This window comes from Corvus cornix, chromosome 6 (assembly GCF_000738735.6).
Source record: "Corvus cornix cornix isolate S_Up_H32 chromosome 6, ASM73873v5, whole genome shotgun sequence".
NCBI lineage: Eukaryota > Metazoa > Chordata > Aves > Passeriformes > Corvidae > Corvus > Corvus cornix.
The window spans coordinates 581,483-601,444 of NC_046336.1; the positions used below are offsets into that span (position 1 = coordinate 581,483).

At 53.1% G+C, this 19,962-nt stretch overlaps 1 protein-coding gene across 5 annotated transcripts in view; it reads left to right on the forward strand.

Moving 5' to 3' along the window:
- The window catches only part of STK32C (serine/threonine kinase 32C), a 69,830-nt gene extending 51,620 nt beyond the window's left edge, over positions 1-18,210 (forward strand). For 3 of the 5 annotated variants that reach the window (XM_039554232.1, XM_039554234.1, XM_019291295.3), the window contains 10 exons: positions 6,832-6,983; positions 8,545-8,718; positions 9,160-9,197; positions 9,879-9,968; positions 10,589-10,692; positions 10,784-10,900; positions 12,358-12,483; positions 12,632-12,763; positions 13,398-13,465; positions 16,704-18,210. In XM_039554232.1, coding sequence (XP_039410166.1) covers positions 6,832-6,983; positions 8,545-8,718; positions 9,160-9,197; positions 9,879-9,968; positions 10,589-10,692; positions 10,784-10,900; positions 12,358-12,483; positions 12,632-12,763; positions 13,398-13,465; positions 16,704-16,893 — 1,191 coding nt within the window. In that variant the 3' untranslated portion in view covers positions 16,894-18,210. Of the gene's footprint in view, positions 1-6,831; positions 6,984-8,544; positions 8,719-9,159; positions 9,198-9,878; positions 9,969-10,588; positions 10,693-10,783; positions 10,901-12,357; positions 12,484-12,631; positions 12,764-13,397; positions 13,466-14,278; positions 16,446-16,703 lie in introns of those variants that run through there. The other 2 variants (XM_039554233.1, XM_039554235.1) reach the window with 2 other exon arrangements.
- The last annotated feature ends 1,752 nt before the right edge of the window (positions 18,211-19,962 follow it).

The window sequence follows — 19,962 nt, forward strand, 5'->3', positions numbered from 1 at the left end:
ACGTGCAGGGGGAGAGGTGGAGAACCAGGACAAGTAAAAGCAAAGAAAAACGCTCCTCTTTCCTTTTTGTTCTTTAGGTTTCTCTGCTGTCAGTTCTTCAGTTTCTCCTTGTTTATTTGGATTAGTGTCTCTCCTGAGGAAGAGAATACACGTGTTTTGGAGCTGCAAGTCAAATAATCCCCCATATCCAAACTCAATTACAGAAACATCTGCTTAATGTCTGATGGGACCTTATTTTCTCAGCATGACATTAAGGGGAAATGCTTACTCTGAATCACCTTAAATTGCATTAAATCACAGGATTCAGACCTTGTAGATAACATTCTGCACCCCCCTTCCATGATTTCTTGCAGGGAAATTAGGAAATGTTCCCAGTTAGACACCAACTGGAAGGCCCCGGCTCCCTGTTTGCAGGGTACCAATGAGGAGAGCTTTTCCTGACATCGTTTCAGTGTGCTGGTTGTCCCATTTGTGTGAGCAAGACAGAATAAGGCTCATTCTGGGAAAAAAAAACAAACCAAAAAGCATGAACAAGCTTAGCTTTGCCTGTGTTTCGAGCCACTCCAGCTGCACCTGCGGTTTCCTTTGGCAGTACATGGAGTGCTGGGCACACCCAGAGGTGACACAGATCCACAGGGGTCTGCTGAGCCTCAGGGAGGTCTGTGGACCTGCAGGGGAGAAGCATAGGAACACATTCTTAGGATTCCAGATTGAAGCTATTGAGATTACCCAAAGCAGCTGGGGCTGCCCCTGGATCCCTGGCAGTGCCCAAGGCCAGGCTGGACATTGGGGCTGGGAGCAGCCTGGGACAGTGGGAGGTGTCCCTGCCATGGCAGGGGGTGGAGTTGGATGATCTTTAAGGTCCCTTGCAACCCAGACCAGTCTGGGATTTTATGATCCTCTGATGTACAGCACACTGAGGTGCTGCTGAGAACAGCAGGTGTTATTTTGGGTCAGAAGACTTTTTTGGTTCTAGCATAAGCAACTGAGAAAGAGATTTTTTATGGAAGTGTTGACATGACCTGGAAACACCAAGAGGCTTGCTATGAATAAAAGTTTCATCAGCTGCTGTTACAACTTGGCTGCAGCAAATAGCAGTGCTGCATAAAGAGATTTTAATGATTTATGGTGTTCTGACAAATGAGCCCATCAATCTTGTGGAAAAGCACATCTTTTCAGCAGGGAAAAACTAAAGTTGTAAGGCTCCATGAAAAATATCTTAGGGAGGGAAATGTGGCAAGGTGTTTGGAAATGGAAACAACTTCAGCACTTAAAGATGTGAAGGCAGATTTGTTGAGCTGATAACCTCATACTTAGAGCATGGCTCCTGAGGGTTGCACTTGTTTGGCTACCACGGCAACTTTGGAGTTCTAGATGGGATACTGGGAACAAATTATTCCCTCTGAGAGTGGGGAGGCCCTGGCACAGGGTGCCCAGAGCAGCTGTGGCTGTCCCTGCGTCCCTGGCAGTGTCCAAGGCCAGGCTGGACAGGGCTGGGAGCAGCCTGGGACAGTGGGAGGTGTCCCGGCCCATGACAGGGGTTGGATGGGATGAGCTTTAGGGTCCCTTCCAACCCAAACCATTCCGTGAGTCCATGCTTCTGTGAGCTGGATGGAAAGGCTGAGGAGAGCTGTTGGCACAGCCAGCAGCCGTCACTTGTTTGTGTCCCCTGGGCTGGGTCACTGGCACACAGGAAAGGTGGGAATGTCAGCAGATGTCCTGGTCCTGCAAATGGGTCTTTGTGTGCTGCAGATAATGGCTGGGAGAAGCACTGCCAGAGACACTGCTCTCAGAGCTGTTCCAGGACAAAGTGCTGCTTAAATAAGCTGCATAGCCCAGCAGTGCAGGGTTTTGCTAGATTCAGTGTGTTTTTATTCAGGATGAGACAGAGTTACAGGTACGTGTCCTCGCTGAGCATGGGGCGAGTGCCGCTGTCCCGGGCAGGTTGTGCACAGCTGCAGCCCTGGCCCAGGACTTTGCCTGGTGCCACAGGCCCCGCTGAGCTTTACTGGACCCATGGCCCACTAAGGGTAGGTCTGAAAGGATCTGCCTCGCCCAGAGCTCCCTCCCTGGGGCCAGCCCTGAAGGGATGGAGAGGGGTTGCACAGGCTCCTGCAGGTGCTGGCAGCCTTTAACATTTCCAGCCTCTCGTGCTCGTGGCACCAAGCTCTGGGTCAGCATCTGTGGAGGGCGAACCCCTTCGAGGGACCAGCAGCTCCCTTGAGGGGCTGCATCCCCTTCTGGGCCTGCTCTTGTAGGGGAGGTGCTCCTGGGGGTACCCGTGGCAGATGCTTCCAGCAGAGCTTCATCCAGCTGTTCCCATGGCTCATGTGCTTAACGATCCCTGATACTGCAATTATATCACTGCAAATACACCTGCGAGGCAGCTTTAAGCTTTGTTCTCTTGGCTATGCCTAAAAAGAAATTGGATGAGCTGATTTTATCCTTAATATTTGTGAGAATTGTAGAACAAATTATGATGAACTTTTTGATTACCAGTATTACACAGATGCTAATTACCAGGGAAGGGTTGTATTTTAATTGCCAACAGCACCATCATAATACAGGACGGATACGAAGATGCATTTAAATGCCAGGGAAGTAGTTCTTTGTCCTGTGCAGCTGTGGCCATGTCCAGAACAGAGTGATCCCTGTTTGCAGCTTTCCTGATAGCAGCTGAGAGTTGAAATTTTTTTTTTTTTTAATAGATAATTGGCAAGATTCTGCCTGCAATTCTTGGTACAAGAGCAAAGCAGAGGGGTCCTGGGGATGACAGGATGAAAACCCTGGGAAACGTGAATGAAGCCTTGGTGTAAGAGCTGAGCCATTCAAGGAGAACTTGGCTAAAGGAGATGAACTTGTTGGAAGCCAATATTGAGGTTATTCTTTTGGCAGTGCATAGGTGCAGTAAAGCCCTTCTCACCTGCTTTGTGCTTTGCTCAAGAAGCTCAGGAAACCAGTGAACACAATTGTCCAGCCTGTCCTTGCTCTTGCAGTCTGTCTCTAAAGTAAAATTTAGTGTTCAAAAATGAAATCAGTTGTCAAAAAAGCTTGAGCTGTTTCTACATCATGGTAAGTGCCTTCTCATTGCTTCTGGTCCTTCAGAATGGAAGACCTAGTTCTTCCTGCTCCAGAGGCTGCAAATCTCCTGTTTCCTCAACACCCTTCCTGAGGCTGCTGCCGTGTGTCCCCCATAGCAGAGACTTCTTTCCCCAGGCAGTCCCAAAGCCTAGAGATGCTTCTGGGTGCTGTGGGCAATTTTATATTAATGCTCTGCATTTCAAATTCTAACCTGTCTGGTAAAATGGCAGTTCTGTAGATACTGGGGAAAACAGGGAGGGATAAATTCCCAGCAGAAGCTGGAGGAGAAATCAGTATATGTGGGCAAGGTGCAAACACTGCAAATAAGCATTTTTGTAAACTAGAGCAGTGTCTGGCCCCGGTTCAGAACTGGGTGGGATTAAGGTGTTTGTTGTAGGTGTGTAGTGTTGGCTGACTCTAAGCCTTGACTCTGCTCTAAAAACAAAAAAAGTGAAATCCAGGTTTGTGCACTGAAATGTCCCAGTGGCTCTGAGCCGAAGTCAACAGTGTCTGTGTGTGTGCAAGGATTACAGGGCATCGGTCTCGTCTTACAAAGGCAGAAGCCAAAGAAAGAGAAATTCAAGAAGGAAACCCACTGCTCCCAGTTCAGATCCCTGAGTCAGCTGTGGGTTTGTGCACCAGCCGTGACGGTGGCGTCCCTCAGGGGGCACGAGTACCTTCACTTTGGGTGACCTCTGCATGGGCAGAAGGAAGCAATGTCTTTGTGCAGCCGAGGTAGAGCGATCCCCGCTCTTGACCGGCTGCATGGATCCTGCCCGGAATGCAGACACTGCCTTCTGTTTGAGCCCAGGAAGACTGTGCTGTCCCTGTATAACAAGGCTAAGTCAGGACAGGCTATTTAATGATGATTAGGTGACCTCTCATCTGAGTGGGGATTTCAGCCCGATGAATTCCTTCAGAATCAGCAGGGGGGAAAGTTACTGGATTCCTAAAGGAGAAAAGGCAAAGCCCCCTTGAGGAAGCGCAGCGGGCTGGGAAGCGCACGGATGCAGAGGAGCTGCCAGCTCGGGTGACAGCACAGGCGAGGCTGGGGTGGGCCCGGGAGGTGTTACCTGCCCCTCTCCTGGCAGGAATCGTGCCTGGGGGCTCCAGCCCTCCCTGCGCTATGGGCGGCTGCACACAACCCCTTGGCAGCGCCGGAATGCTCGGGGTATCTGGGACTCTCTCAAAGCTTTTGTGTGCCGTGTCTTGAGCAGTCCGCTCCCAGCTGCTGCCCGCCTTCTGCCTCGCAGGGCTGGCTCCGTTCCACTCGTTTTTCCTAATGGCTGTATTTAACCACCAAACATTCCCTTTGTGTGGCTGCATTGTGCAGAATGAGGACACAGTCATTTCTGCTTCTTACCTTGCTCTGCATCGTAGACTTGCCTGAAAATGGATTAATTTAAAAAATGCTCTCTTGACTTGTGACCAAATAGATGTTTATTCCTTCCTCAGGAGCAGATGCATGAACGGAGAAGCACAAAAAGAGAGAGATACGTCTTGTGTCACTGACATTTTGGGGGGACACAAACACATTGATGCATTTCTGTAAGCCCGGGCAGCTTGGGAATGGTCCCTGCCTGTGGAGGGGCACCGAGTGGCTGCGCCCAGCCGAGGCAGCACCGGCACCGGTCCGGGTGTTGAGTTAGACCCCGACCAAGAGCCTGTAATGTGATCAGTACCTGGAGATGGCTGTGCTGCAGCGTCGCTGCAGCACTCAGAGCCCCAGCCCCACCTGTCCATCGGCCGTGGGGCTCATTGTGCCCTCGGGCAGCTCCCGTGGGCACGGGGCAGCCCCCGCTCATTCCACGGGGCTCAGCTGCAGGAAGGACCTCTCCACTGAGATCCACTTTTTTCCCCAGAAATCAGAGAACAAACATTTCCAGAGTGCCCGGAACTGGTGCTGCTGTGTGTGGAGGTGATGCTGTTCCATTGCAGAAAACCGTTTATTATAATTACAGAGTACATGAAGTTTTCATCATTTTCTCATTTATTATGCTGAGCTCCCATTTTCACTGTGGAGAAACAAGAAACAAATGACATCAGAATAACATGCAATACTCATTGAGGTACGGCAAGTCACAACCTAAAAAATAAACCACCTAGAAATTAATGAGCTTCCAGCAACAAAGTGGAATAAACTGACATCAGGAGAGAATGTTGCTCGGTGCCTTGATGGCTGTTACCCAGAGGTTTGTTTTTAGAGCAGTTCTGCAGCAATGACCATGTTTTAAAGGAAGATTGTTAGGGCTTTGCTGCTCAAAGAATTTATAATGTATAAAGTTATTTTTGCCTGGTTTATTGAATGTACAACCAATTCAGCCTGCTCTAGGCGGGGGCTGGATCCTGCTGGTGGTGTGCGTTGTGGTAGGCTGTTTATTATCATTATTAAGTTTGCATGAAGGAGGTTTTCCCTAATGTTTGTACCTGGAACAGTCCTTGGCAGCTGGAGTTGATGGGCTCTGCTCGCCCATGGGCACCGGAGGGGTCCAGACCCAGGGAAACAGCTCAGGTCGTTCTACCCACGAAGCGCCCTTAACGTGAGCTCTGAGGTGTGCAGAGATTATTGCAACACCTGATTTTCAGCTCTCACCGTAATTGTAACGACGGCGGAAAATAATCCCGGTAATTCCTGTGCATCGCTAATTGCGGGGTTTATCAGGCTAACGATAACCAGCCATTATTTTGTCACCTCCGTGCGGCAGCGTGTCCTTGATGATATTATACTGAGCACCATTAGCACTTGCAAATGGTTATTAACGGCAGCGTTTGGAGGTGCGGAGTGTTCGCGGCTCTCACCGGTCTCCGGCTTCCTGCCATCCACAGAAATTCCCTTTCCTTGTTCCCACCCGGTGTGAGCGGGACCGCTCTCGGCCTGGAGCCAGCCCGGGTGAGCCGCCCTGCGCCCCGAGCGCGGCAGTGGCCAAACTGCCAAAGGGAATGCATCCAGCTCATCCTAGTTACCAGCAGGTCTGATAATTAAAAGGGGGCACACATAATTATAGCAGATATAGACATGCCATTAGTTCATTTAAAAATAGTTACCGTGAAGCTAATTAGCCTTTTAAAAACAGTTACCTTGGTAATTAAGGTGTCATTAGAGGAACTGAGGAGGCGCCCAAGGCTGTGCCGTGGGGAGCCCGTGCCCGCCCGGCGGGCTCCGTGCCCGTCGGCAGAGCTGGGCTCCGGGGGCACTCTCGGGGTATCGCTCTGCGCCAGGTGGTTGTTGTTGTTGTTGTTGTAGCGAATTTGCATTTTAAGCGCTTTCTGCTAACCCAGAGGGGATTATTTTCCTCTTCCAGAGCACAGCGATGTGCGTGGCAGGTGAAACCCACCCTGCTGCGCTGGGCAGCCGCGGCTGTGGGCAGCAGCGAGGCGAGGCTGGAAGGGAGGGAGCCCCGCGGTTGCCTGACGCCGGCTTCCATCCACAGACAGCGAGCCGAAAGGTCTCTCGCACAGCTCCCAGACACAGTTGTTGGGAAAGCTCTCCCTTTGGAAAGCTCTCCGCAGCCGGCCATCGTGCCCTGGAGGCAGCTGCAGTTACTGATGGCCCGTGGGCTGGAGCAAAGGCCGTGCACTCCCCAGTCGGGCACGGCGCTGGGAGCAGGGATGCTGCTGTCCGTAGGTGCCAAGTCACAGCCTAGGGATCAGGGATGTTTGAGGTGCTGAGCAGAGTGAGTGTCAGCCCCTAAAGCAGCAAACGAAGATGTGGAACGTGTTCCTGACTCTCTTTTCTCCTCCCCGCCGCAGGTGTGCATTGTGCAGAAGAGAGACACGGAGAAGATGTACGCCATGAAGTACATGAACAAGCAGCAGTGCATCGAAAGGGACGAGGTGCGCAACGTGTTCAGGGAGCTGGAGATCCTGCAGGAGATCGAGCATGTGTTCCTGGTGAATCTCTGGTGAGCAGCTCCCTCCTCTGCGCCTCCAGTGCTTGCAGGGCCACACACCTGATAATTCGAAGGCCTCTCATAACTTTTTCAGCAGCAGATCACTACAAATAGTGACATTTCAAGTTGCTCAATAATGACTTCACTGTGTGTGCACTGGCAGAAATATCCTCATTACTGAGCAACATTTTAGGGTCTAATTTTAAAAAACACTCCTCAAATCACATTGAACTTGTAAAAACTGAGAAAGTTTTATACCCGAAGTGATGGAAGTGGGAGATGTGTCACATTTGTTTTGTTGATTAATTGCTCCAGAATAGCCAATTGAGTTAATATTGATATTTTTCAGGTTTTCAGCAATTGCAAATGTTTTGCCCAACAAGTAATGAAATTCTAGATAGAACTTGTTTTCATAGCAAGCCCTTTCAGCTCATAGTTTTAGAATAAACCTACATTTAAGATGGGAGCAGAAGTGAGTGATTCATAAGTATTATACAATCCCACATACTCTTTCCTTCTGCAGTCACCAAATATAACAATGAGCGTTGTTTTGGTGTATCCCCACTGCTGTCAGTCTCCCGTGGGACCCACGGCAGATTTAGAGAGGCGGTTTACTCCACAGTAAATATAAATCTCTTTTTCTGGTTTATCTGGTTAAATTAGCAGTTGTGTTCTCCAATTCATCTTCAGGATAGGCTGAGATATTTTAAGCAGGTTTATGAGATTGTTTGCAATTGAAAATGTGAAGTTTCTCTGAAGTGTGTGGCTGACAGAGCCTGAGCTCTGCGCTGGTGGGCTGACACGGCACTGCTGCTCAGGGACAGTGACAGGGTGAGCAGGGGGACATTCCCTGGGATACTCACCTCTTCCAGGGAAGCATTGCTTAGTGTAGGAATTCATTTAAAAAACAAGCCAGCATCTTGAGCTGGACTTGCTTGATTGCGAAGGTGCAAGCAGCAAAGCTGCATATTTAGTTTTGGGCCCATCACTGCAAGCACCTGGAGGGGCTGGAGCGTGTCCAGGGAAGGGAACGGAGCTGGGAAGGGGCTGGAGCTCCAGGAGAGGCTGAGGGAGCTGGAAAGGGGCTCAGGCTGGAGCAAAGGAGGCTCAAGGGGGACCTTGTGGCTCTGCACAAGTCCCTGACAGGAGGGGGCAGCCGGGGGGGTCGGGCTCTGCTGGCAGGGAACAGGGACAGGAGGAGAGGGAACGGCCTCAGGCTGGGCCAGGGCAGGCTCAGGGTGGATATTGGGGAAATTTTCTATCCAAAAAGGGCTGTCCAGGCCTGGCACAGCTGCCCAGGGCAGGGGTGGAGTCCCCATCCCTGGAGGAATTTAAAAGCCCTGTGGTTGTGGCAGCTGGGGACGTGGGTCAGTGGTGGCCTTGGCACTGCTGGGAATGGTTGGACTTGATGGTCTGAGAGAGCTTTTCCAATGCAAACGATTCTGGGATTCTGTGCCCATAGTGGGACCATTTGCAGTTCTCACAGGAGCTGTGTAATTAGGGGAGGGGAGAAGCCTGGCTGGGTTTGTGAGCCCCGCGAGGCTCAGCTGCTCCCCGGGCACTGGTCCCGCAGGTATTCCTTCCAGGATGAGGAGGACATGTTCATGGTGGTGGACCTGCTCCTGGGAGGTGACCTGCGCTACCACCTGCAGCAAAACGTTCAGTTCACGGAGGAAACAGTCAAACTGTACATCTGTGAGATGGCGCTGGCTCTTGACTACCTGCGGAGCCAACACATCATCCACAGGTAAGTCGCAGATGGCACCTGGTGGGACCTGCCTCTGCTGGGTTTGGGGTTGGTTATGTTGTCTGTGCTGGTCCTGGCCACCCTCTGGCTGCTGGTCCTGCCCCCCACCACTCAGAGGGAGTCTGATGTTTCACTGGGGGGCTGAACCTTCCAGGGCAGGTGTCAAAGTCATCCAGGGCTTCCCACAAGTATCTCCAGTATTGCGTTATTCATTTTCCTTGGGAATGAGGCCTGAACAAGTCTAATGCTTCCAGTTTTTCACCAAGTTGTCCAGGAAAAGCATATTTCTAGTCCATCATAAAGGGACTTTCCTCATGTTAGAGTATTTTTGTGTTATTTGTTCCTAATTTTTGATGAATAAAGTTTCAGGATTTTTGTCATTAAGTCTCATCCCTGATCTGACTGAGATTCCATCTGCTATAATCTTCCCTCTTTTCCCAGAGATGTAAAACCAGACAACATCCTCCTCGATGAACAAGGTAGGATCACTCTGTTCCTCTCTGTTTGCTCCCTTGTTCATTCCAGGGACAGATTCTTTACAGTCCTGTGTACTGGGCATCTTTTTACCTGGGGAAAATGTGGGAAAAGCTGCTCTCCTTTCACTGGATCATGTTTGGCTGAACATCCCTGTGCTTTGTAATGCTGGGGAGGATCACTCAACTGGCCGGTCTGGTGTGCTGTGGTCAGCGTGGAGTGGCAGCTCTGCTTCAGCCCTGGGAATTTGGAGTCATTGCAGTTTAATGGCTTGGAACACCCTGGTCTAGTGGAAGCTTCATGGCAGGAGCTTGGAACGAGATGATCTTTAAGTCCCTTCCAACCCAAACTTTCTGTGGTTCTTTGATAGCGTTTCCCTGTTTTTCGTCCCTGTAACTTCTGGCCAGAGCAATTTGGCCAGTGCTGAGGCTGCTGGGGGTTACTGGCTAGCTCCAAGTGTGATTTAAAATCAAGACCCAAAGCTCCCTACCCTTTAATCACCTGGCCAGCCCAAATCCTGGGAAAGCTTTGGGATCTCTTATGGCCATTCCATGGGATCTGACCCTGACCTGCCTGTGTCTGTGCTACCCTGTCCAAGGGCAGAAGATTATGAAACAAATGTGTTCTGACTCTGCATTGCCACTGCACTGCCATTAATTCCTTCTTAAAATGTGTCTTTATTTAAGGTCATGCCCATTTAACAGATTTTAATATTGCAACAATCATTAGGGACGGTGAAAGAGCGACTGCTTTGGCTGGGACAAAGCCATACATGGGTAAGAAACAATTGCTGCTCTCGTGCCTGTGCCACGTTTTGGGAATGCTCAGCACAAGCTGCCTGATGGGCCCTGGCTGGGGCAGGGGCCCTGAGTTAATTTCGGACATTGATGCTTGTGTCCAAGTTGTTCAGCAGAGTCTGATTGTTTGAGAAGGGGAAGAAGCTCCCGGTGTGAAGGCAGTGTGGTTGGCATGTCACGCCATCCCATCCTGTCCCGTCCTGTCCTGCCCTCTGCGTTACATCCTGCCCAGTCCTCTCCATCCCACCCTGTCCTCCTCATCCTGTCCAGCCTCCTCCTCCTGCCCTCCCCATCCCATCCTGCACTCCCCATCCCTCTCTGTTCTCCCTCTCTGGCTCCAGCCTTGGCCTTGCTGTCTCCTGGGGTCCCCATGGTTCTGCTGTCCTGTATTGGGAGGGCTGTCCCTGCAGGTGGCTGACATCCCAGTTCCCAGAGAGGGCAGGCACAGGGCTGCTGCCGCTGCTGCTCCCCTGCCTCACGCAGCCTCCCCTTGGGCAGTCACGCACAAAAATCTCCATAAGCGTTGTGCACTGACTGACATGGAATACTGGAATAGAGAACAAGAAATAACCTGTTGCATGTTATCCCTTTCTGCTCAGCCCCGGAGATTTTCCACTCCTTCCTGAGCGGCGGGACGGGCTATTCCTTCGAGGTGGACTGGTGGTCTCTGGGAATCATGGCGTACGAGCTGCTGCGGGGCTGGGTAGGGCTCCGGCCGTCCTGGCCCTTGGATCGTGTGCTCTGGCTGACCCAGAGGGAGGGGGGACTCCTCACCTTTGTGCTCTTGTCCCCAGAGGCCGTACGACATCCACTCCAACAACCCCGTGGAGTCCCTGGTGCAGCTCTTCAGCACCGTCAGCGTCCAGTACTCCTCGGCCTGGTCCAAGGAAATGGTCGCGCTGCTGCGGAAGGTGAATGGTCCTCCTGGGCCGGGCTGGGGTTGGATGGTAGCTACTGTGTGGGCAGGACTAGCTGGGAAGTTATCAGCATGTATCATCAGCTGGTTTAGCTCTGGCTTGCTTGAGGACTCAGAAGAGTAGCTGGTGAGTTCGCTGTAGGAAAGATACACGCGGTGCTGGCAGCAAATAAGTGCCTGTGATAGGAGTTAATGTTGGGTGGGTAACTTGCATAATTAGATTCCGTTTAGTGAGGAGCAGCGTGGCTGGCAGAGGCTGTGCCGGCGCATTCGGCAGGTTTGCGCTGCCATCTGCCGGGCAGCCGGGCTTCCAGGGAATCCAGCCTCTCCCTGGAAGGTGCCAGCAGCCCCCTCAGCCGGGAAGGGACCCCCACGTCACCCCAAAGCGCTGGGGTACCCCGGCCCGGTGTCCTGCCCACGTGCCCTTTACAGCAGCCGTGTGCTCGGGAGCTGCAAGTGCAGCCAGCATCACCTGCTCCGTGCGTCGTCACCTTTGGCGTTGGAAAAAGACCCAGTGCTGACCTTATTTTCTGGAAATAGGTTGTGGCCACCTAGGACCAGTGTGTGTAGGACTGTGCCACAGTTTAAGGGAAACCATCCTCCATGGGCACTTTGTGGAGGTCCCACTGTAGGTGCCCATCAGTCGGGAGACCAGACACGCTCAGCTGCAGATGCCCATACTGAGGGGTCAGGACTCAAATCCTGTGTTCTGGGAAAATGGCAAGAACTGGTCCAGAGTGAAGGTGGGGCTCCTGGAGAGGGGCCAGAGTGGACACAGCTCAGCTGCCTTGAGCATCCCACTCTCAGGAGAGCTGGGACACGTGTGGGGCTCTGAGTATGCTCTGCAAAGGTCTCATCAATTGAACTTCGGGGAAGGTTTTCATGGGAGAGACAGGCATGGAATTTTCTGGAAGCCTTGCCCACACCCTGTGTTAACGCACCTCCACGTTGTTTGTACCCTCACATTAGACATCCCTCCAGCAGTGGGACACAGGTGCTGAATGCTTTGAAAACCAGCTCTGCCCTCAGACTGCTGTCTCGCAGAACAAGCGAGCATTGAGAACTTTGTGCTCAGTAATCCGTGTGTGTGATGAATGGAGCGGTGTCCCTGGTGTCACAGAGGCTGGACTGAAAGGATGAGCCTCTGCAGGGATCCATGCCTCCCTGGCAGGGGGAGGAGCATGCGGGGTGGCAGTGCTGGGTGCTGTGGGGAAGGGTTGGGCATGGAAGGAGCAAACCCATGCTGATCCAGGAGCCAGTGGTACCTGGTTTCACAACCTCCAGAACATTGTGTTAGGTATTTTTCCTGTAGTCAGTTATCTGTTTCCCACAGCAGAAAGGCTCCTTGACGTGGCTGAACCACTGGAGCTGGCCCAGGCATGCTGCTGCTGGGTGCCTTGTCTTCCTCCTCTTCTCTCCAGTGCTTTATCACCAGTGTTTTTCCCTCCCCAGCTGCTGACAGTGAATCCTGAGCATCGCTTTTCCTGCCTGGCCCACATCCAGGCCTCGGCGCACCTGTCAGGTGTGGTCTGGAGCGATGTGTGCGAGAAGCGCGTGGAGCCGGGCTTCGTCCCCAACGTGAGTGGCAGTGATCCGTGTCCCCATCCCGGGCAGGGGCTGCTCCTCAGATTGGAGGAACCACTGTGGGAGCAGAGGTTTTCTGAGGGGGAAGTGGTTTCTGAGTCTCTGCTGTGCCTGACCTGAGTCGTGTCGTGTGTCCTGGCAGAAGGGCCGCCTGCACTGCGACCCCACCTTCGAGCTGGAGGAGATGATTCTGGAGTCGAGGCCCCTGCACAAGAAGAAGAAGAGGCTCGCAAAGAACAAGTCAAGGGATAACAGCAAAGACAGCTCCCAGTCTGTATGTGCTCCCTGGGGCAACATCCAGCTGAGAAAAGGCTGGATTTGGGCGGGTATTGCAGCTGTTACTGCCACACTGCAGGAGCCACAGGTTTATTTTGATGAAAACATTTGCCCATTGGAGTGTTTTCAACAACCAAGTATTCCTTTTATGGAAATTTGACCAGACTTTCACAGTAGTGGGTGCTTTGGAAAGGGAAATGAGCAGCAGAGGTTTGGGCAGCCCGCTGTGTTCAGCCTCTGCCCAGCCTGGGCACGAGGCAGCAGCTCCCTGTGTGCCTTTGCAGGGGCTTCCACACGTGGGCTGTGTGCTGGGCTCTCCCCACGCTGGCTGTGCTTCCTTTTGGCTGACAGCACTCCCAAAATACAGGATACATGGATAAATGCGTTATGTTTATGTCAGGAACAGTGTGATCTGTGTTTTATGGAAAACTGCTGCCGTGGATGGCACAAGCCCCTGGTGAAAGCCACAGGCAGCCAGCCCTGCTGCCTCCAGCTGTTGGGCTGAGGTTCAGGGGGTGGGGGCTCCCTCACACATCTGGAGGCTCCTGCGCACAGCTGGGAGTGCTGGGGGCTGCAGGCAGCAGTGAGATGCAAACGGGGCTGCTTATGCATGTTTTGTTTTTCTTCAATAGGAAAATGACTATCTCCAGGAATGCCTTGAAGCTATCCAGCAGGACTTTGTCATCTTCAACAGAGAGAAGTGAGTGTGTAGGGTGCTTTTTTTAGGGAAAAATACTCCTTCTGGCTTCCCATAGGAATCAGTGCCAGTGTCTGACAGCCAGGAGCACCTTGCTGCCGGCTTAGCCCCAGGTGACTGGTGTCAGCAGAGGAGCTCAGGTGCTGGCTGTGTATGAAAAATGGTTCTGGCCACAAAGGGAGACCAGATCGGGGATTATTAACTGCCATTAAATAAAATATGCCGTAGAGAGACTTCTGGGATTGAACATGTGTGTGTGACACTGCTTCAGTTCCCCCATGGCACCTCCTCACCCATCCTGCTTTTAGCAGATGATGTTTTGGGAAATGAAGGTGAGGAAGGTTGGACCCAGTGATTGCAGATGATGATCCTATGAATCTATTCTATGTGTTAAAGTCCCTGGTGGAAATAAGCAGGCAGGGGAAGCTCAGGCAGCAACAGGAAGCACTGGGTTAAAGCCACTACTTCCCCAGTCTGGCGCTGTTTGTTCCATAAGCCGAGCGTGAGGCAGGCTCCATGGAGGAGGAGGGGTGGCAGGAGCCTGGCTGTGGTGTGGGTACTCATGGCCGAGGTCTGGGTGGCTGAAGCCTTGCAGGCTGTTTTGGGGCGTTTCAGAGCAGTTCAGTGCGGTTGCTGATGCGCTGGGCTCTGTCACGACCTGTTTGTGTGCTCTGCGAGACTCCTCACGCTCCGTGGCTCTGCCGTAGGCACCTCTCGAGCGGTGAGGAGGCACCAGGGCTGCAGCCCACCCTGCCCACTCCTGGGGTGTTCGTTCGGGGGGTGGCTGTGCGACTTCTGATTCCTCTGCTCCCACAGGCTGAAGAAGAGCCAAGAGCAGCCGAGCGAGTCCGTGTCCGCCTCCGAGACCACGGACGAAGCGGAGGCCGAGGCCGAGGCCGAGCCTCTGCACATGTGCAGCTCCGTGTGCTCCTCGGGCAGCAGCTAGGCTGGGGCCGCCGGGCCAGGCTGCCCGCGCCCTCACCTGCCCTCAGGTGCGCTGAGCACCCGAGCCCGCCCCGCTGCCGCCGGACAGCGCCGGCAGCTCCCCTTGCAGAGCTGGAGCACACCTGAGTTCCCACAGGACTGCCCTCCCGGGCCGTGGGCCGCCAGCCCGGCACCACGGCTGCCTGTCGGGGGAAGATACGGCCTGTGCAACTTGTCAAGGGAGGAGATCAACTTACGTAGTCCTTCTGTTTTAATGTCAAGTTGCTGATCTACACGTTTATAATGCAGTGAGAGGACAGGGAAAGAAGCCATGTCCTCGGGTCCCACGGGGAGAGACGAGCAGGGAGGAAGGCCAGAGAGGTGGTGTGAGTTTGACTTCGGCATTCCCTGTTCACAGCTGCTGCTCTGGGGATGGGCAGTCCCTGCGTAAACCAGAGCAGCCCCGGGGCCTCTCTGGCACCAGCTCCTGGCAGCCTCCAGCTGTTTGGGTCCTGCAGCTCAAGGATGTCCCAGGCACCTCCTTGTCCTTGCGTCACCTGTCAGTTCCTTTCCCGATTCAAGGCAAATAAATGGGTTTTGTGTACTCCATGGATTCTTCAGGGGCTGGGAAATGTGTATTTGAGATGCAGAATGCATTTAAAATATTTTCTTCCTTGATGTGGCTGCTGCAGGCAGTGAGGAGCCGTGGGATGGATCGGAGGGTCTGGCTCCACGTGGCCAGGTTCAGAGGACACAGTTTATCATGGGCTGAGATTCTGTTGGAGGCAGATGGGGTGGCCTTGCAAGGCTGCTTGGTTACGAAAGACAGGAATATCAAATTTCACCCTTTGATTTACTTTATTTTCAGTGTAAAGTACAAGTACTGTATATAATTTGCCAATTCCTGTCTTAACTTCTTAATAAGATGGGAAATCTTCCCTTGCTGCAGCTGTGGATGTTGCCTTTCTTGTTGCAGGGGCCTTCACTACATCAGTTGTTTAACCTGCTGCAGAGTGGTTTTTGGTTACTGTGGCTAAACCCGAGCCCTGCGGTGCCACACGACTGCTCTGGTGCCCCAGGTGTGCAGTGGGACCGCAGTCACCGTCAAACCATCGGCAGCTGTTTGCTGCCAGACACTGGGAGGCTGCAGCGTTTGCATCCGTACTGGATATTCCTAATGCAAAAATGGATGGGAGATGTTTTTAACAGGCCAGATTCTGTCAGGACCAGTTTTGTTGTGGTTTTTCTTTCCATGAAAAAAACAGAAAGGTGGAATGGTGCGAAGTGATCTTACACAAGCAAGGACACAGTGCGTGTCTCCCACAGTTTTATGTGGGAATTAGTGTGTGGCTGAAATTGTGCCGAGACGTTTTCATGGAAGTCTTTAAGGGTGTGCAGGAGGAGGGGAGCCAAAGCTCTGAGTCCAGTTGCATGGTTATTTTCTGGGCAGAGCCAGTAGATGCTGTCAGGCCCGGGGTCCCACCGGGGGTCCCTGGTGTCAGCCATGGGTCCTGCACACCCCGTGCCTCGTTTGGAGCTGTGTTAATGACGCCTCAGGGGCTGTGGCCATTCAGTGAGCGAGGGCCGAAATGAGCGTGTCCTCCTGCTCCTTCTCCCAGCTACAGGAGGGCACCTATGCTGGCTCTGATCCCAGGCTGTGCTGGGGGAACCTGCCCTCTCTGCCCCCAGTGAGTTCCAGTCTCTTTACTGGGCACCAGCGAGGCCTAATTACCTTCTCTCACCTGTCAGAGCTCGCCTTTGTGTGCAGGTGAGCCACGTGCTCTGGCCCCTTTGCTGTGCTGAGCAGCCCCTGCTCTCCACACGGGCAGCCTGTCCTCTGCCCGGGGCTCTGCGCTCACCTCGTGTCTCCATCCCACATCTCTCAGCTGGAACACCAGCTCTATCCTGGCGCAGCAGGTGAGGATCAAACCATGCATTTAGTTACGGATTACAGGTGATTTACTCCACTGGTGTGGGTAGGGTTTTACAGTGAATTCCATTGCACTATTTAGCAATTTCCTGTAAATAACAGTAAAATTTTGGACTATTGGAATGAGAATGAGCGTCACTGATTTTTTTGACCAAATGATCCCATAGATGAGTGATGAAGATAGATCCTATTCAGCCAGAAGCTCTCAGGCCAGGAGAGGTGTTGGCAGTTACAGGACGTGTGTAATTGATGTTTTCGTCGCTTTCCTTAGGACAGGAGACAAGTGGGCCCTGAAGTGGGGGTTGGTGTGTGTGGGAAGGAGCTGACTCACTTCTGAAACTGAGTTTTCTCAGCCCAAACCCTCTCCGTCATCTGTTCCCCTTGCAGCACCCCTCTTCTTCAGTGCATTGTGCAAAACAGCTCAGCGGCACCCAGCAGAAACCAGGAGAGCTTCTGGGGGGATGCCTGGGAATGGCTCCTTCCCAGGGGAAGCACTCTGGGCAGATCCTGGCTGCCTGGGAAAGCAGCTCTGGACTCCAGCACTGCATCTCCAGGGCTGTGCTGGGGACATTGCTGAACCTGAATCCCCGAGAACAGCACCAGGACACAGAGCTCTGGGCTCACTGTGCTGAGTGGGAGAGACACTGTGAACACATCACTGAAGCGCTTGGTTTTGATCTTAATATTTGGGCTTAACCTCTCCAGAGCCTGTCGGAGACAGGCTTTCACTGACACCCGTTTGCACTCAGTCCCTGGAGAAGAAATGGCAAGAAAAGAGCAACTGGAAAAGGGACAAATGATGGGAAAGAGCTCAGTGTTGTTTCCATTGTCAGAAGCCCTGTGCTGGGTTTCAGTGCTCCTGTCCCCCCTGCGCCCCACTCTGGGCCCCTCTTGTGTCCCCATCGCTGTGTCCCTGCAATGAGCCTGTGCCCACTGAGCCGGACTGGCTCCTGTTGGCCCTGCACATCTCTGTGGCTCCTGCCAGGGTGTCCCATGTCTGGCTCACGCCATCCACAATGGAGTCCTGGGCGTTTGATCCTCCTCCCTGTGCCACTCCCGTGGGTGTTCCCTGTCCCTGACCGATGGCACAGGCTGGGTGGGGATGGGGAGAAAGGTGTGGGGGCGTGGCAGGGTTGTGGTGCCCATGTTGGTGCCCATGTTGGTGCCATCATTTCGGCTGAGCCCTGGCTACTGCTGCTGAGCAAACCTCACAGTGAAGTTGTGGCAGAGCCCCGGTCCCAAATCCCAGCTGGGAAGGTGTCACTAGCAGCTCTGGGTTACACCTCCACTACAGCCAGAACATAGGAATTTTCTGTACATAAATATTTAAATACCTGTATTTTTTTGTATGACAGATTTATACAGTGTGTGCCATTATCTGCTGTGAAAAGTCTACAGCACCTATAAATTATTCTCCTTTATCACTTGCCATGAGATTGTTTTCTTATCTCTGTTGTGTTACTAAGTTTTGCAAAGTTGCATATTTTAAGCGTTTGCATTGAATTCCACAGCCTTCACTGGGAATTTTGTGCAGAAGACAAATGCCACGTCAGGTCCTGATGTTTCTTCTGTTGCCAATTCTCTAATACTCCAGAGCTTGCCAAAAAGAGTCTAAGAGTAATAAAATAATAGCAAAAATGCCAGTAACATGGACTTGACCCTGGACAGTGCTGAAATCCTGCTGCCTTGGGAGGGTATTTTTAAAAATTATTTCAGTGCAGATATATGTAAATATATCTTTGTATTTTATGTTAATACATTCCTGTAATTTTCTTGCATGACAATTTTACCACGTCACAGACTATTTAAGTTATGACAAGGTTGTGTTTTTGCAGATACTGCCGGAAGCCATTGCACATGTGGAGTAATAAATGTGTATTTTTAACATTGCCAAGGATTTGGTGTCATTTCCAGGGTATTGAGCTGTAGATGCATGACACCACGGAAGTATCCAAACGCTGGAATTCTGGAACCCAGCCGGAATCGGGGCTGGTGGGACGCTCCCAGGTACGGCCGAGCCGTGCGGGACGAGAGCTGCGGGCCGCTGCCATGGAGTGCCTCGGGTGCTGAAGGGGAGCCGCTGGCTCCGGGCGGCTCCGTGTCCCGCTGCGCGGCTCCGTGTCCCGCTGCGCGGCTCCGTGTCCGCCAGCCGCTGCTGGTCATTCCGCAGGGACGCTGTATGTGCGCACAGCGGGCGGGGATCGCGGTGGGGACCAGAGCCCCAGGCATGGCCACTGGCCTGGGACAGCTCTGCCCACGCCGGGCCCCGCTGCCATCGGGGCTGGCGGCCGGGTTGGGAGCGCCAGGGTGAGGCAGAGCTGCGAGGGGAGGGCGGCAGGATCCCGCTGTGGCAGGCAGGGCACAACAGCCACGGCTCACAGGGATTTGGTATTCCCTCACACAGCCCTGGATGTTGCATCTTAACCTCAATAAAAGCAGCCCCTGGAAGTGTCAGGAGATCTCTGCTTTTTCTCTTTGATCCCCCCTCAGTGCAGGAATGATTTCTCTCGCTACAAAAGCTGCTCCTCACTTCAAAGGAGCCGTGAAGGCACGAGGCGAATCGATGTGCGAGATGTGTGAGATGTGTGAGCCCGGGCTCGTCCCCTCTGCACCGCGCGGCGCCAGCGCTGCCGTGCCTCTGGGGCGGCGTTCCCGGCTGTCCCCGAAGCACCGCGGGCACCCCCAGCTGGGTTGTTCACTACGGGGGGAAAAGGTGAAGGTCACAGAGTGCGGGCAGTTTCCCACACACAGCCCTGAAATACAGGGGAGGAAAAGCTGAGGGATGGAAAGGCCCGCAGCAGCCGGGAGTGCTCAGTGCCTGCCTGCCCGTGCCCTTATCACTGTGCCTAAACCCCGGGAACTGGAATTTGCTGGGGACAAACAGGGAACGACCCTCCCGGGCTCATCAACCAGCCTTGTCTTTCTTACCTGCTGGGATTGATCCTGCTGCTAATCAAAGTGCTGGATGTGAGGGAAATCACAGAACCACAGAATTGCAGAATGGTGTGCTTGAGAAGGGACATTAAAGCTTGTTCCTCCCTACCATGGGCAGGGACACCTCCCACTGTCCCAGGCTGCTCCCAGCCCCAATGTCCAGCCTGGCCTTGGGCACTGCCAGGGATCCAGGGGCAGCCCCAGCTGCTCTGGGCACCCTATGCCAGGGCCTGCCCACCCTCCCTCAGGGAACAATTCCTTCCCAATCTCCCATCTAACCTTGCACTCTTTTTCATTTTGCATGGCAGTGGGAAGCTAATGCAAAATAAAAATAAAGATGCAGTGAGCGTGGAAAGCAGGGATAAGCACAGGGATAGTTCAGTGCCAGTCTGCCAGCTCATTTGCTCCCTTAGGAGCACTGCTGTTCTGCGGGAATTGAGGGGTCCATCCCCACTCCAGGCACAAGTGTGGGGACTTGGGGCTCCTCCATTGCAGCCACAGAGCTGCAGAGCTGGGGATGTGCTGGGAAGGGCATGGAGCGTCTCCTCAGTGTCCCTGACCCAGAGCCTGCAGGAAAGCTGTCCAAAGGAATTAGGGCCAGACACCGCGTGGGTTCCATGGGGGTTTTTTCCCGGAGGCTCTGGCTCCATTAGCAGGCAGCTGTGGGACTCAGCTCAGCCTCTCCTGGCACTGGGAGAGCTGCAGAGATGCT